General features: G+C 34.8%; 2 protein-coding genes across 5 annotated transcripts in view; one reads left to right on the forward strand and one right to left on the reverse strand.

Annotated features, from left to right (window-relative positions):
- Positions 1-15,920, forward strand: part of LOC114937514 (sodium/potassium/calcium exchanger 3) — a 41,155-nt gene that overhangs the window by 13,344 nt on the left and 11,891 nt on the right. The window lies entirely within an intron of this gene.
- Positions 1-15,920, reverse strand: part of Hk (potassium voltage-gated channel subfamily A regulatory beta subunit hyperkinetic) — a 31,931-nt gene that overhangs the window by 10,139 nt on the left and 5,872 nt on the right. For 3 of the 4 annotated variants that reach the window (XR_003820900.2, XM_029311010.2, XM_029311007.2), the window contains 7 exons: positions 12,934-13,166; positions 5,694-5,907; positions 3,031-3,158; positions 1,415-1,621; positions 1,222-1,319; positions 554-610; positions 75-281 (listed from right to left, as the gene is read on the reverse strand). Coding sequence is in view for 3 of the 4 variants with exons in the window: in XM_029311010.2 (XP_029166843.1) it covers positions 75-281; positions 554-610; positions 1,222-1,319; positions 1,415-1,621; positions 3,031-3,158; positions 5,694-5,907; positions 12,934-13,166 (1,144 nt within the window). In the remaining variant the exon portion in view is untranslated. The remainder of the gene's footprint in view (positions 1-74; positions 282-553; positions 611-1,221; positions 1,320-1,414; positions 1,622-3,030; positions 3,159-5,693; positions 5,908-12,933; positions 13,167-15,920) is intronic. The other variant, XM_029311008.2, reaches the window with a different exon arrangement.

A 15,920-nucleotide genomic window follows, 5' to 3' on the forward strand; every position in this document is an offset into this window, starting at 1 on the left:
AAAAATCCTGTGGCCGCCCATGCTCTAAACATTATATGTTTAACTCAAATGGAGAGGACAAACGGCTTTGTTACCTGTAAGCTTTGGAGACTCTCGTACAATTGATCTATATTGGATGCACCGAGCAGAAGGCACTGAACACTTTCATTCTTTAAGGACCACGCGATGGCCAGTTGTCCAAAGGAACATCCCAGTCTCTCGGCCAGGGCGCAAACATCCCGCAATTTATCCGAGTATTTCCGAGTCTCATCGTCGGCGGATTTGTCTTTCCACGCGTACTCCTGTCAAAATAAAAAAAAAAAAAAAAAATTAATTCAAGAATAAATCGTATTTCCGCATCAGACGACGTTTCTTCAGCATCGCATTTATTTAATGGGATAATAAAAACGTGTTATCTCTATTTTACAACTTATTTACGATATCGTCGAATGATCTCGGCGAATGCAAGCTTCGAAATAAATGCGAGTGAAATAAATACGGCGTGCTTTTACGATTATATTTTATGCAATGAGCGCGCAGCATTATTCCTTTGATTATTAACGATATATCATACCTCCTTGTATAAAGATTGAGTCTCATCCTCCGTCCAACTGAACGAAGAGTATTTGTTCTGAAATCACAGAGATTGTTTCTTGTTGCGGGATACACAATCCTTCATTTTCAACAGTTTGCGTCGCAAAAGAAAGATACTTCAAGAATATCAAGAGCGAGAAGACTACTAGTGTATTCGCTCTGACAATTCTTGGAAGATCGCGAGACACTCTCGGGACGTTTTTATCAAATTATTTTCCACAAACTACATAAATCCGCGCACACTTACTTACTCTATATACGGGGTGGACCAAATAAACGAACGAATTTTATCTCCAAACATACAGTTTCAAGAGAAAAATGTTTCAAATAAAAGTCGTAGAAAATTTTCAAGGTCTTGAAGGTCATTTGTTCCTTTAAACGGCACCACCATATTTTTCTTTATCGAAATTCTGTCTGAAAAGTGATATAAGAGTAGAATGGTCAAAAAATGAATAGTCCACGAGGAATCAATTTATTTGACCTTCAAACGACCTTGAAGTCGGTCTTTAGGAAAAAGTTCAGTAACGCCAATTTCTTTCTCCCTCGAAAAACCCTACAGCTTTTATTCGAAATATTTTTCTACGTATCGAAACAATATTTTTGGAGATAAATATTGATTTTGTTCAAACCCTGCACATATATACTTACTTTATAAGAGGATCTCGAGAGGAACGATACTCCGCAATCTTCCGGCTTTGAAGAGACCATTCCGATGGTGACGGTGGACCATGCCATTAAACCGACGCCTGTAAGAGACAAAAGGGTTTGATGAGGAGGTCGAGGGAAGAAACGGATTGCGAAAAAAAAAAAAAAAAAAAAAAATCGAGAGAAATTAATTTACCAATTTTGTTATACAACTCCGGCATGTAGAGCTCGGGCTTCTCCCTGTAAAACAGATGGTACTCCGCTTGCTCGACGATCGGCGTCACGCAATTGAACTGTCGACAGTTCGTGTAGGCTTCCATAATCTCCACGGGGGACCATCGCGACGTGCCCCAGTACATTACCCAACCCTTGCTTATAACGTAATTCATAGCGCGAACGATCTCTGAAATGAGATCACGCGAAAGATACAGTAAGGTACAAGAGGGACGACGAAGGAGCCTTCCTTCATCGCGTGTGGAAAAATTGCCGAAATGAATTGATGAACGATGCGTCAAGTCCTCTCTTGTTAAATGAATATTTTTATTACAGAGAAAAAGAGAAAGAGAGAGAGAGAGAGAAAGAGAGAGAAATATCTATCGGAAGAGAGATAGAGAAAGCAGAGAAATGTGTTTTAAAGCGTACGGAAGGATAAAGGTAAAATAGCCAAAATAGTTTTCACTTGCATACATTAGTGTTTCTTTTTGCACGATATTGAAGCATACATTTAACGCGATACATAAACACAGGAGGAAGTTTGTACACATATCGATAAAAAGAAAATAAATAACATACGAGGTACATATATACATACTTTTACGACAATAACTTTCCATTTTACACTATATATAAGAGTATACTGAATATATAGAAAGAAGCATACGGTAACTATTACGGCACAGTGCAACTGCCAAACATCAAATCGTCACTATATAAACGGAGATCTTTTCCTCGTATAACTTTATTCAATCCCTTTTTCAAATTTCTTGTATATATGGACTGACAAGATTTTTTATGTTTTTCTGTGAAATTGAATTGCGTTATGCAATATGGAAATTTATCGGATTTCCCTTAAGATCAACTAAAAAAAAAAGACATTAATTAATTATGAAGTCAAAATAATTGCATTGCATAACACTATTCAATGGACTCGTGTTTCATAAATATAAAAAAAAACTCAAATCAATTTCAATTTGCGATTAATTTTGATGAAAATAATTTTACCTTTATCCATGAAAAGCAGAATTTATTACGGAATGATTTCTCTATGGAGAGAATTGCTTTTCGAGCAGATTATTGCCAAAATTGATGAGGAATAGAATGTTTTCAGCTCTTCGCGTTTAAATGTTATAAATCATCAAGTATGTAATCGATTAGAAATTTTTTTAATTTAAATCAAGAATAAAGAATTTATTAAAGATTATTTTCTTTCGGAAAAAAATTGAAACAAATCGTTCAAAGTGCAGTATCATTTGATACGATTTGATTTACGTGCGATATCTCACATTCAAGCTTTTATCTTTAGTATATATATTTTAATTTCACACGTTCTCGCAATATCAGATAATTTTTCTCTCTTCGCTTCTCCAATAATATAAATAACAACAATGTCTCTCCTGAAATTAAACGTTACGCCGACAGAAGAGTCTTGAAAAATTCAATATCAAAGTTACAATATGGGTATATATCTCGGAGTTTATGTGCAGTGAGTTTTGTGCCGCAAGTGTTTGTACTTGAGGAACGGATTCGAGGAAGGATTCGAATCTTTGAGAGTGTCACTCGCATCAAGAGAATATTAAGGAGGTGGAAAGTTACCTTCCATCGGACACATTGGATCGACTTTGTGGATCATGACAATGTCGATGTACGACAGTTGCAGCCTGACGAGCGAAGCTTGCACGGACTCGATAATGTGTTTCCGCGATAGCCCGCGACCCTCGGTCCTATCAAGAATGGTAGATATTATCAATCTCATGTGTCATCAATAGATATAAATATAATTGCTGCAAAACTTGGATTAATTACTACTAATTACTGAATTTCGTAAGAATGGAGATATATATATATGGTGTTCCATAGAAAATTGTTGAACCTAATCAGCTGTCATTTTTTAATTCATGCAGTTATTGAGAAAATAAAAATTGCGTTGGAAAGAGAAAAGTATGCAGTTTACCAGTTTATTTTATCGATAAAAAGTAATGAAAAAAGTGTTAATAATCATATAAAGTAATGATATATATTTTCAACAGATTTTATAGCAGCTATTAAAAGGATCGTCGATAACATTAAAGATAACAAGTTAGAAAAAGTTTTCACGAGTAAAAGAGTAGAATTTTATACAGATTCAAATGGTGTGCACTTCGAAAATATTTATTATTAGTTTACACACGTGATTATTAGTATTTTTTCATTACTTTTTTTTCAATCAAATAAACTGGTACACAATAGTATATTATGTGTATCAAGTGCGGAAAGTTGACAATTGGTGAACAATTGTCAATCCGCACGTGATACACATACTATTTTGTATTACAAGTGCAGGCAAAGTGGCTTTGTGCGCGTTTTCTGTGCGCGAGGTGGCCGATCGCACGCCGCCATCTTGGTGCGAGAATAGCCGTGTTCAATGCATTGCCCACGGCTTCAGCCGTGAACAATGACTTCGAACGCGGCTCAACCGTAAGCAATGGCTTTGAATGCGGCTTATTCACTCACCGCATCGCCGCTAGATGGCGGCGTGGGAAATTGGCCACTTTCCGCACAGAAAACACGCACACAAAGTACCACTTTGCCTGCACGTGTAATACAAATTTTATTTAAACCTGCAGACTTTCCTCTTTTCTCAACACATTTTTTCTTAACTGCGTGCATTAAAAAATGACAGCTGATTAATTTCAACAATTTCCTATAGGGACACCCTGTGTGTATATATATATATATATATATATATATATATAATATATATAATATATATATATATATATATTATGCATATGTATTTGCGTTGGCGTATATGGTCTCTTTGCTTTCGCGATTATACACCCCCGGGTTCCGAGCGAACAAACAAGGCAGTTTGCGATGCTTAATGCACGGAAACCTAGTTATCGATCCACATGTCAAGGCGGAGAGCCTCATATTCGCGCGCCGTTTCGCTTAATATTAAACGAGGTCGTCTCTCGTGGCGAGATTCACTTTTGCACCAGTATCTCTTCCTTATCGAGTTTGCGTTCCTGAAATATATATAAGAGCGGCAAACGCGATTTAACCCGGGGTATTTGTTGCCGTCCCGCCAATTAATTGTCATCCGTCGATGGCATCGCGATATATTTCGAGAATGGATGTTTTAAGGAAAGGCTCAGTTTTTTCTGTACCAATATTGTTCGAGATATGCGATCGGTAAATAAATGTGTGATAAGGTATCGATAGCCTTCGAGTTGTGAAATGATTGGCAACTTTCAGTGTGTTCGGTCTTGAACGATAACGAAAAAAACAATTCGATTCTCCGAGAATCTATCCGCTCTCTGCTCGAGAAAAAAGTCAGGGTTCTCTACAGTCCTAAAAAAAAATTCATATACAATTATTTTCGTAACTCGACTGTCGAAAATGAGAAAAAAATTTCGAGAAAAAGAAAAAAGACACTCTTCTTAATTCATCTACTTTTTACGGTCCTGGTACAAGCATCACGTACAACGTCTAATGTAATATTATGGTCTACATAGAATACGCTAAGGGAAACGTTCGCGAAAGGGATGAAGTTCGCAAGGTCGGTGAGCGGTAAGTTCGATTATACACTGAAGCCATCGATCGAGAAGCACAACACGTGTGTATGTGTGTACATATACAGGATGCATCTAAACAAGTGCGACCAATTTTTGCAGATAATTCTTTGTCGAAAATTAAGGGTGCTTTCTTATATGAACAAAAATCTTATTGTTTTCTCAAATTTCAGACAAATTAAAAATATTCATATTTTTTTGATCTTCCTCCATCGTTACAAGAGAATGAAACCAACAACCCCTTTTTCATTTTTCATCGGACCATCTAAAAATATGCGTTATTTTTTTGTAAAATCAATAATTAAGAAAAAATCCTCAGGAATAGTGAATAAATATTTAGATAAGAAACCCTCTTAATTTTCGGCAAGGCAATCATCTACTCAAATCTTCCGCACTCATCTAGACGCACCCCGTACATACATATATAAATATAAATATATATATATATGAAAAAAAAGAAAAAAAAATTTGTTCGCGCTTTCGCGTGCAGCAGCGTTACAACAACATCGAGAGAGCCACCGACACAAGAGCCACCTCTATATATATATAAATATGCATGTATGTAGACAGTCGCTCCTCGCTATATGATATAATGCTCGCTAAACACGCATCATCATCGCACACGACGACGCCACCAAATGACACCGAGAAACACGCGCATATCTAATATATACACGCCGGGACACGTGTAACCCTTCTACTCACTTGGTGTTCCAGTAGATTTTCGTCGTGACGACGTAACTGGAACGATTCCAGGCCCGCCTCAGCAGGATGCGACCGAATTGGATTTCCGCGCGGTGGCCGCTGTGAGCCTCGCTCAAGTCGAACACGTTGATCCCGCTGTCGTAGGCGAGCGCGACGACGGCCTCCGCGGTCTCCTCGCTGCCGCAGCCGCCTACGCCGAAGGTGGTCCACGTTCCTGCGCCCATAAAACCAATCAAGCGACATCAGCGATCGTTTCGGATCCGTGGGATATCGACGTCGCGAGACGCGTCGTTCTCGCGACGACATCGAGAAACTGACGTATATAATGTATCCGCTTGTGTGTATCCGGCCGGTATCTAATGGTATCAGCACACTTATTAGCTCTCGTTATCCGCATTTCGCAAAAGAAAGCCAGACATTCCGTCCTAGAGAAGGTAGAGAAGATGCTAGCGTGCAAGGCCGGCCCTCGAATTTTATTTTCAAGCTCCGCGAGAAATTCATTTCCTCCATTTTGTGGAAATTCTAAGCGTATTTTAGCGAGATAATAGTATATTGTGTATCAAGTGCGGAAAGTTGACAATTGGTCACGAGTGCGGGGGACCACCCCACACGAGTGAACAATTGTCAATCCGCACGTGATACACATACTATTTTGTATTACAAGTGCAGACGAAGTGGCTGTTTCTGCGAGTTTTCTGTGCGCGAGGCGGCCGATCGCACGCCGCCATCTTGCCGCGGCACAGTGAAGGAATAGCCGTGTTCAATACATTGCCTACGGCTTCAGCCGTATACAATGACTTTTAACGTGACTGAGCCGTAGATAATGGCTTTGAACGCGGCTTATTCACTCACCGCGTCGCCGCTAGATGGCGGCGGGGGAAATAGGCCACTTCCCGCACAGAAAACATGCACCGAAAGTGCCACTTTGCCTGCACGTGTAATACAAAAATTATTATACGTAATATAATAATAATGATATAATAATAATATATATATATATATAATAATGTAATAATATATAATGTATAATAATGTATAATAATAATTTGATAACATATAATATATAAGTTTGATTAAATGAAAATTGATTAAGTGAATTAAATTTAAATTAAAAACTGCTATATGAAAATTTAAAATTCAATAATATACTTAGGAGACTACATAAAAATGGCCTGCATACGAATATTAATTATTTTTTAATACAAGCACTTTGAAATATAAATTAATTAATTATCCGATTATTTTATCATTCACGCGTCAACACTCGAAAAAATAATCCGAGACGCTTATTGTTTGACTCTTTTCGACGATCTAATTATCATTCGGATTAAGGTATGTCGTAATCTGTATTGTAGCGAGATAAAAATGATTATATATAATATAATAATTTGATAATGTAGTTTTGATTAAATAAAAATTAATTAATCAAATTAAATTTAAATTTAATTAAAACTGCTTCATTCGTGAAATTTAAAAATTCAGTAATACTTAGAAGCAGGCTACATATACATATAAAAATGGCCTTTATACGAATATTACATTTTTTTATACAAGCATTTTTTAAGTATAAATTAATTATTTATTAGACTTTGTTATCATTCACACTTAAACAGGAAAATAATGGTGCGAGACGCTTATTGTTGGACTCTTTCGACGATCTAAATATAATTTGGATTTAGAATATGCAGTAAAATAATATCGAATCGCAGAATCGAATAATGAAGGTAATAAGCTCCGTAATTAAACCTAATAAATAATGTAATTTAATATCTACGTAAAATATTCGACAATATTTAAAACGAGAGATTTTCTCTTAAAATTTAACCTGAAAATTATGGATAATTTATGAGTTTTTCTCATTAATATTTATCACACTAAAAAATATGAATATGTACATATAGTAAAATTAATCAAACATATTTTATAATAGATATTAATATTTTATTGTAAATATTAATCAGAGAAACTCTTGTAAAATTCTTCCAATTGTCCCACGATTGCCAGGATTTTCAGGATAAATTCTAAGAAAAAATTCTCTCCGTGTAGAATTAAATAAATTCAATTCGATTTTATCGTATAATCGCGTTTAAAAAAGGATAGCGTCCATCCACACTAAAAAAAAATAATTTAATTCTTATGAGTATTAATTTCAATACACGGTCAAATAAATCATTTATTTGAAACTAATAATATTTATTTGATATATGAAAAATATTTATTTGATATATGAAAAATATTTATTTGACATCAAAAAATCCTTTTCAAAACAAACAAATATTATATTTATTATAAATATTATATTTATTTGTCTCAAATGAATGATTCGTTTGACAGTATTGAACTAAATATTTGCTAATTTATAACAATTTTTTGTTCAGTGCACTATTTTCCTGTTTAAATGCGTCGGCACGTGGATAATAACAGAGTTACGTCAACAATAGCGCGCTAGACATATCAAGGCCGAACACTACATATGTTATTGATAATTCGTTGCCAAAATATTTTTCGCGCTTGGTGGGGGATGTGATTGACGTGCTGGTAGGATATAGGTATATATACATATGCGCGCTAACATTCCACAGCCTTGTCGTCATTTGCACAATGAGACTCGAGCGAGAAGATGTTAGACACGCTCCATATATTATTGTATTATCATATGTAATATCATACAAAATGTGCGATCGTTTTGTACGATTATTTTATAATTAGCAATTTTATCAGTCCGCGCGACTATTTTAAAAAATGCCTATTTTTAATTCCATGAAATAAAATAAAATAAATTTAATTTTAATTAAATTTTTAATTTAATTATTTTTATTCCGCGTCTACATACGTAAGACGATGAAATGATGATCGAATATACAAACTATAAATAAACGACAACGTAAAAAAAGCATAAAGTTTTTTTCACGGAATATTTGCGTTACATCGCGAAAAAAAATAGTTTTATAAGATTCGGAGCAGCTAATTTTTTTTTAATCAATAAATGTTATATTAAAAAATACTATCTTTTTCAGAATTTTATACTTTATATTTATTTTACATTCACATAAAAAAACAATAATTGATTTAGCAGAGAGTATTTATTTACACAGGTATATTTTTTCTATTATTTCTTTTACTTTTTTAACTTCGTATAAAAATTCATCGCGTTAAATAAATCATACAAAGCGCTTTGTATAATCAAAAGTATAAATAGCGCTGAATTTTTGTAGGTTTATTCTCCTCGCGTTCCCAAAAGCAAAACTATTTATTGAACAATTTATTCTGAATTGTTATAGCGTGTTATTGTATTAGCGCCAATGTTCGTGAATGATTGTTGACATTTGCGTTTGTTGACATTAGCGCGACGAGATTCAAGCTCGAATAAGCAATACGTGTCGTATCGTTATCCTCCCAATCACAAAAGGTACGAACGGGGGACACTAAATCCGAGAACTATTAGCAATTAGCAGTTATCAGCTGATGCGATTCCGGCGACTGTTTGAGCGTGTATACGTTTATTTGAGATAGAAATCGAAGTAAATTGGATTATAAATCGTTGTTTCGTTGTTAATAAAAGCAGCGCGTTTCCAACAGAGAACAGGCGAATTATGCGAATGGAAAAATCGAACGTATAATCATTTCAAATCACATATTTACGGATGTAATCATAGCTCGTATATGTCGCGATAAAACAACACTTTATGATTTCCCCGTCTTTTATCGTCTCGATTCCTCCAGTTCAAGTGGATGTGTTATGTGAAATATATGTCCTGTAAAATATATTTTGCAGGAAACGTATATAAAAAATATATATTATATAATATATTTAATATATATTATATTATATATTTAATATATATTATATTATATATATTATATTTGCGGAAAATATTAAACATGACAATTATTTTATTAGCTATTATTAGCTCGCGCAATTAATTAATTCTTGCGATAAACAAAATGTACAATCGTCGTGGCTATAGCCAAAATATATTTTAAAATATATATAATATAATATATATTTATATATAAATATATTAATATATATATATATATTATATTATATATATATTATATTATATATATTTATATATAAATATATATATATACATATATATTATATTATATTATATTATATTATATATATATTATATTATATATATTTCTATCTACATCTATATCTACTCCCTCTCTCTTATTATCTATCTCTTCTCTTCTCTCTCATATCTTTCTCTTCTTCTCTCTCTTTTCCCTCTCTCTCCTCTCCTCTCTCTATCTCTTTCTATCTCCCTATCTTCCCTCCTCTGCTCTTCTCTTCTCTCTCCCTCCCTTCTCTTCTCTTCTCTCTCTTTTCCCCTCTCTCTCCTCTCCTCTCTCTCCTTCTCTCTCCCTCTCTTCCTCTCTCTGCTCTTCTCTTCTCTCCCACCTCCCTTCTCTTCTCTTCTATCTATTTTACACTATATTTTGGCCACGACGATTGTACGTTTTGTTTATCGCAAGAATTAATTAATTGCGCGAGCTAATAATAGTTAATAAAATAATTGTCATGTTTAATATTTTCCGCAAACAAGGAACAGTACGATGACATATAGAGTTCGCGCGAATTTGCAAGAATGTTGCGTGTAAATCCTAATAATATTTCACGTAATTTTCGTATTTTTCTTCCTTTTTTCGATCGCAATTATAATAAAGTGCGCCTCGAGTATAAGATTAATTAATATCGTCGTGCAAAGTGTCGCGTGATCGTGTTGCTGATTATCCGTACTCATGATGAATGTTTCATTAGTTGTTTGTAATTAGTATTTTCGCTGCAAGTGAAGGGTAGAAAAAGGAACAGCGGAGCTGAACAAAAAAGGAGGAAAGGAAAGTAAAATATGTATTGTTACTTATTAAATTAATCACTTTTGTTAAACCGCGGTAATTAATTTTATTTTTATACGAATAGTTTTATTATATTCTATAAGAAATAATTTTGTTCTTCGCACTTAACCCGGTTTTTTTTTAAATTTTGAAACTGATTAATATTTCGTAGTTTTCTTATTATTTATTGATTTCAATTTATTTAACTTGTGTTTTTATAATAATTTAATCATTTTACATGCATATGTAGCTACATATTTCTAAAAAACTTTAATATTGGATAAATTAAAAATTTGTGCTTTTCCCAAGAATATCCAAAGCTTCGACAAAATTAATATAATTATAGTAATAATCTCTGTCTTTGCGGACTCTGTCTATAAATAAAATTACTACTAAATTAAATTTAAACTAGAAAGTTTCATGTTGTCGATTCAGTTATATAATTCGTTTCCTAAGTGTTCTTAAACTTGTTGCGTCTAATTTCAAAGAATCTTTATTAATAAATTGCTTCAAATTGATACTTCGAGGATATCAAGTCGGCCTTGCTGACGTAAGAACATTGCGCAGGAAAATTGGAAGCTTATGCGTTCAAGAAATAACAATCATTTACGTGGAAAACAGCGAGCGAGGCGTTTCGCGGTAGAATCTGTGAAATTGTAGGAATTCACAAAGTAACATCGCGAGAGAAAATTTATATCTCCTCTAAATTAGCATACATTTTTCAAGCATGCAAAAATTTCAGATATTCCTTTGCGTCTTTTTATAGTAATAGTTCAGTTTTACCAGGATATAAAATATTCCTTTGATGTGTACATCTGTTTTCGCATCTAATCCAATATAAACTATTATTATTTGTATCTGACTCATGTATAAACAATATATGTGCAGAAAAATTACTCAGTTTTTAAAAGAATAATTTTACATCGATATTTATATTTTTCATGATGTTTAAATTAAGAAAAAAAAAAAATTTTTTTTCTGAAAAAAATGTGCAATGTCGTCAGAAAGTATGTACACAGAGAGAATTTTCTCTTAAAATTTACCCTGAAAATCATGGTAATCGCGGAAGAATATTGAAAGAATTTTATAAGAGTTTTCTCATTAATATTTACCACAAAATAAAAATATTAATATATAAAATTAATTTTAATCGAGTATGTACATATTAATATTTTTTATCGTGCTAAATATTAATCGCGGAGAAACTCATAAAATTCTTCCAACACGATTCCCATGATTTTCAGGATAAATTCTAAGAGAAAATTCTCTCCGTGTATAGTTATAGTAACTTGAAGCGATCACTAGATATCATATGCAGCGCAATGTGTGTTTTGTGTCTACGCAAGCTATACATGAATACCGATTCAGCCATTTCATACACACACACACACACACACACACACACACATACACGCAAACTCGATCGACCATAAAGTATATATCGTATATTTCGCGTCCTCCTTTCGGAGGCCGCGGAAATGGAAAAGTGTGCATTGGCGGGAAGACAGTATTAAATAAATAATAAACGCGAAGACGCGAATTGACAGCCACGGTCTCGTTGCGGAAGGAGAAAGAGGGTTGGGACCCGCATAATAAAAATCCGATAGCCGCGTGGTGTGTGTATGCATTTCAGGATCGATTTGCGACACGTGTACGCGTCGCGAGAAAGGTGGTGGTTCCACGTATATTTATATACAGGGTGCAACAAAAAGATGGGGACACTCGATTATTTCGGAAACCTATGACGATCTTTTACGGAAAAATCGTTTTCGTGCGAAAAGTTGAGGTTTGAAAAATGATTTGTTTAAATATACGTTGGAAAATTGCAGCTTTTTTTAAAGCACCTATGTGCTCCTTTCACGCCAATCGATTGGTCTCATTCTGTTGCGCAAAAGTATCAAGGTAAAAAGCGAGATTACTGAAAACTAAGTATTTCGCAAGACGTTTTATATTTTATGTCAAAGCACTGTAAACTTCAAAGGTCGTAACTCGCAAAATACTTCATAAAAAAATAACTTAATTACAATGTTTCGGAAAGTTCTCAAGATAAGCTACAATAATAGGTAATAAAAAAATAGAGGGTTTCATTAAAAAAATTTAAAACGACCTTACCCTGACCTTGGCCACGTCATTCAAGGTCAAACTGATAAAATCATTAAATAGATCATTTTAAACCCGACGACTTTTGTATGAAACATTCTTTTGTCATGTTTCCGAAATAATCGAGTGCCCTTTTCACACCCTGTATATGTAAACATATGTATGTCAAAGCCGAGGGGGTGGAAAAGCAGCCTTCGCAAGAGAGAGAGAGAGAGAGAGAGAGAAAGAGAAAGGGAGAGATAATCTGAAGAAATGACTCTAAAAGAAGAAAGTCCGGGGAATACATTCAGCGTACCTAATCCAACATTGGAAACACGTAGACCGCTTTTGCCCAAGTTGCGGTAGCGAATACCTGGCGAAGGGTGCTGCAAACGTTGCGCTTGTGCGGCAATGCAGCTAGTTAGTAGCTGCTCTTTCGTTCCGGCCGTGTTGCTGCAGTGCACGCCCGAGTCTGCACCTCCTCCGCCTCCGCCGCCGCCGCCGTTGAACTCTTCCATGCAATCCAGACTTGCTATGGGTGCACGGCAGCTGCGCATACAAGGGTGCATACAGGACTTATCGATGTCGCCTGCGTATCGTAACTCGATTATGATCGATCGGCGTCTCGGGATGTTTCCCAGAGAAACATTCACTTGGAAGGATTTTTTTCAAAAACTGACATTTTTATAACATTTAGGGTCATTCCACAATGGCCCGGTTGTCAGTTGACAGCTGCGGGTTAATCAATCAGCTGACAAGTTGCTTTGCTCTAATGTCAACTGGGAATCTATTGTGAAATGACCCTTAATCTTGGAACAATTTTAATATAATTTAATAAATGTCTCTTTAATGTTTCTCAGAGAAACATCGAGTTGGAAGGATTTTTCTCCTTCAAGGATTTTTTTTCAGGAACTGACATTTTTGTAACATTTAGGGTCATTCCACAATGACCCGGTTGTCAGTTGACAGCTGCGGGTTAATCAATCAGCTGACAAGTTGCTTTGCTCTAATGTCAACTGGCAATCTATTGTGAAATGACCCTTAATCTTGGAACAATTTTAATATAATTTAATAAATGTCTCTTTAATGTTTCTCAGAGAAACATCGAGTTGGAAGGATTTTTTTTCAGGAACTGACATTTTTATAACATTTAGGGTCATTTCACAATGGCCCGGTTGTCAGTTGACAGCTGCGGGTTAATCAATCAGCTGACAAGTTGCTTTGCTCTAATGTCAACTGGCAATCTATTGTGAAATGACCCTTAATCTTGAAACAATTTTATTATCATTTAATAAATGTCTCTTTAATGTTTCTCAGAGAAACATCGAGTGGGAAGGATTTTTCTTCTTTAAGGATTTTTTTTTCAGGAACTGACATTTTTGTAACATTTAGGGTCATTCCACAATGGCCCGGTTGTCAGTTGACAGCTGCGGGTTAATCAATCAGCTGACAAGTTGCTTTGCTCTAATGTCAACTGGCAATCTATTGTGAAATGACCCTTAATCTTGAAACAATTTTATTATAATTTAATAAATGTCTCTTTAATGTTTCCCAGAGAAACATCGAGTTGGAAGGATTTTTCTCCTTCAAGGATTTTTTTTTCAGGAACTGACATTTTTGTAACATTTAGGGTCATTCCACAATGGCCCGGTTGTCAGTTGACAGCTGCGGGTTAATCAATCAGCTGACAAGTTGCTTTGCTCTAATGTCAACTGGCAATCTATTGTGAAATGACCTTTAATCTTGAAACAATTTTAATATAATTTAATAAATGTCTCTTTAATGTTTCTCAGAGAAACATCGAGTTGGAAGGATTTTTTTTCAGGAACTGACATTTTTATAACATTTAGGGTCATTCCACAATGGCCCGGTTGTCAGTTGACAGCTGCGGGTTAATCAATCAGCTGACAAATTGCTTTGCTCTAATGTCAACTGGCAATCTATTGTGAAATGACCCTTAATCTTGGAACAATTTTAATATAATTTAATAAATGTTCCTTTAATGTTTCTTGGAGAAACATCAAATTGGAAGGATTTTTTTTTGAGGAACTGACATTTAGGATCATTCCATAATAGGTTGCCAGTTGACAGTTGCGGATTAGTCGATCAGCTGACAAGCTGCTTTGCTCTAATGTCAACTGACAACCTATAAATAACCCTTAATCTTGAAACAATTTTAATACAATTTAATAAATGTCCGTTCAAAACATTTATTTTGCGTGCAATATTTTAAATGCCACAAGATAAAGTTAAATTAAATTTGTATCAAAATAAATTCAAAATAAAATTACGAGATTTATTTTACTAAAATTCTGATAGATTATTGATGGTCATATTATGAAATTTTACTTGGTTCATATTTTTCCTTTTTCATTGAAAAGACATTCGATCGTGGAATATTCCATATTTACTTTGATCCTATCCTGTCGCGTCATTTAATCACGTTATGCATTGCTTATGTGCGCGCGCATGGGTGCATGTGTGCATGTGTCGGCGCGTGTATCGGTCGTATATGGATTTCCGAGGGAATTTTCAATCATATATTAATAATTCCCCACATATACAAGACGAGGCGAGCGAGTTGCTAAACTTGGAATGAGACTCTCCGTTCCAGATCTTAAACTCGAGTGTATATATACATACATATATATATTTCCGAATATCAGCGAGACTCATTTACTTTGCAAATCCAACACAAGTTTTGCTAAAATCTCGCGGGGAAGAGAGCGAAGAGTAATTAAAACTCATGAATATTCCTTGCGAGTAGACGTTTACACGTCTGTCTGACATGTCATGCAAATATGGAAATATTTAATCCGCACACTATTAGCTTAATATTAATTACAGACATGATACAGAAAGACCGGTCTCTCCCGACTTTCTTCGAGGGACGAAACGAGATTAAAAAAAAAGATTACGAACGTATAAAAAAAAATCAAGATTAAAATTAAATTTCCATCATGCGACATATTCGCGTAGTTCGAGTTATTTCCAATTAAAATTCACCGCTCATCAATATTTAACGCAAAGTTCGATCGCGCCATCCCTCTGGGATTACATTCTCCCCCATCGGATTAGAGTCTTCAGCATGATACAGAGACGCAGCCAAGCTCTTATTACATCCAAAGTTAGCTCACGAGAGTGACGTTGACGCAATCGAGTCTAAGCAAGCTGGTACACCTCAGTGCTCTCTCCTCGTGTCACTCGAGAAGAGGGTGGAAAAAGGGGGTTGAAATATACAAATGACCGACGACATATTTTTCCTCGAATCCATTTGAATTTCTGTCTGTCAGATCATCGTCT

This window comes from Nylanderia fulva, unplaced genomic scaffold (genome assembly GCF_048542155.1).
Source record: "Nylanderia fulva isolate GAGA-0341 unplaced genomic scaffold, ASM4854215v1 Scaffold34, whole genome shotgun sequence".
In the NCBI taxonomy this organism is placed as follows: Eukaryota; Metazoa; Arthropoda; class Insecta; order Hymenoptera; family Formicidae; genus Nylanderia; species Nylanderia fulva.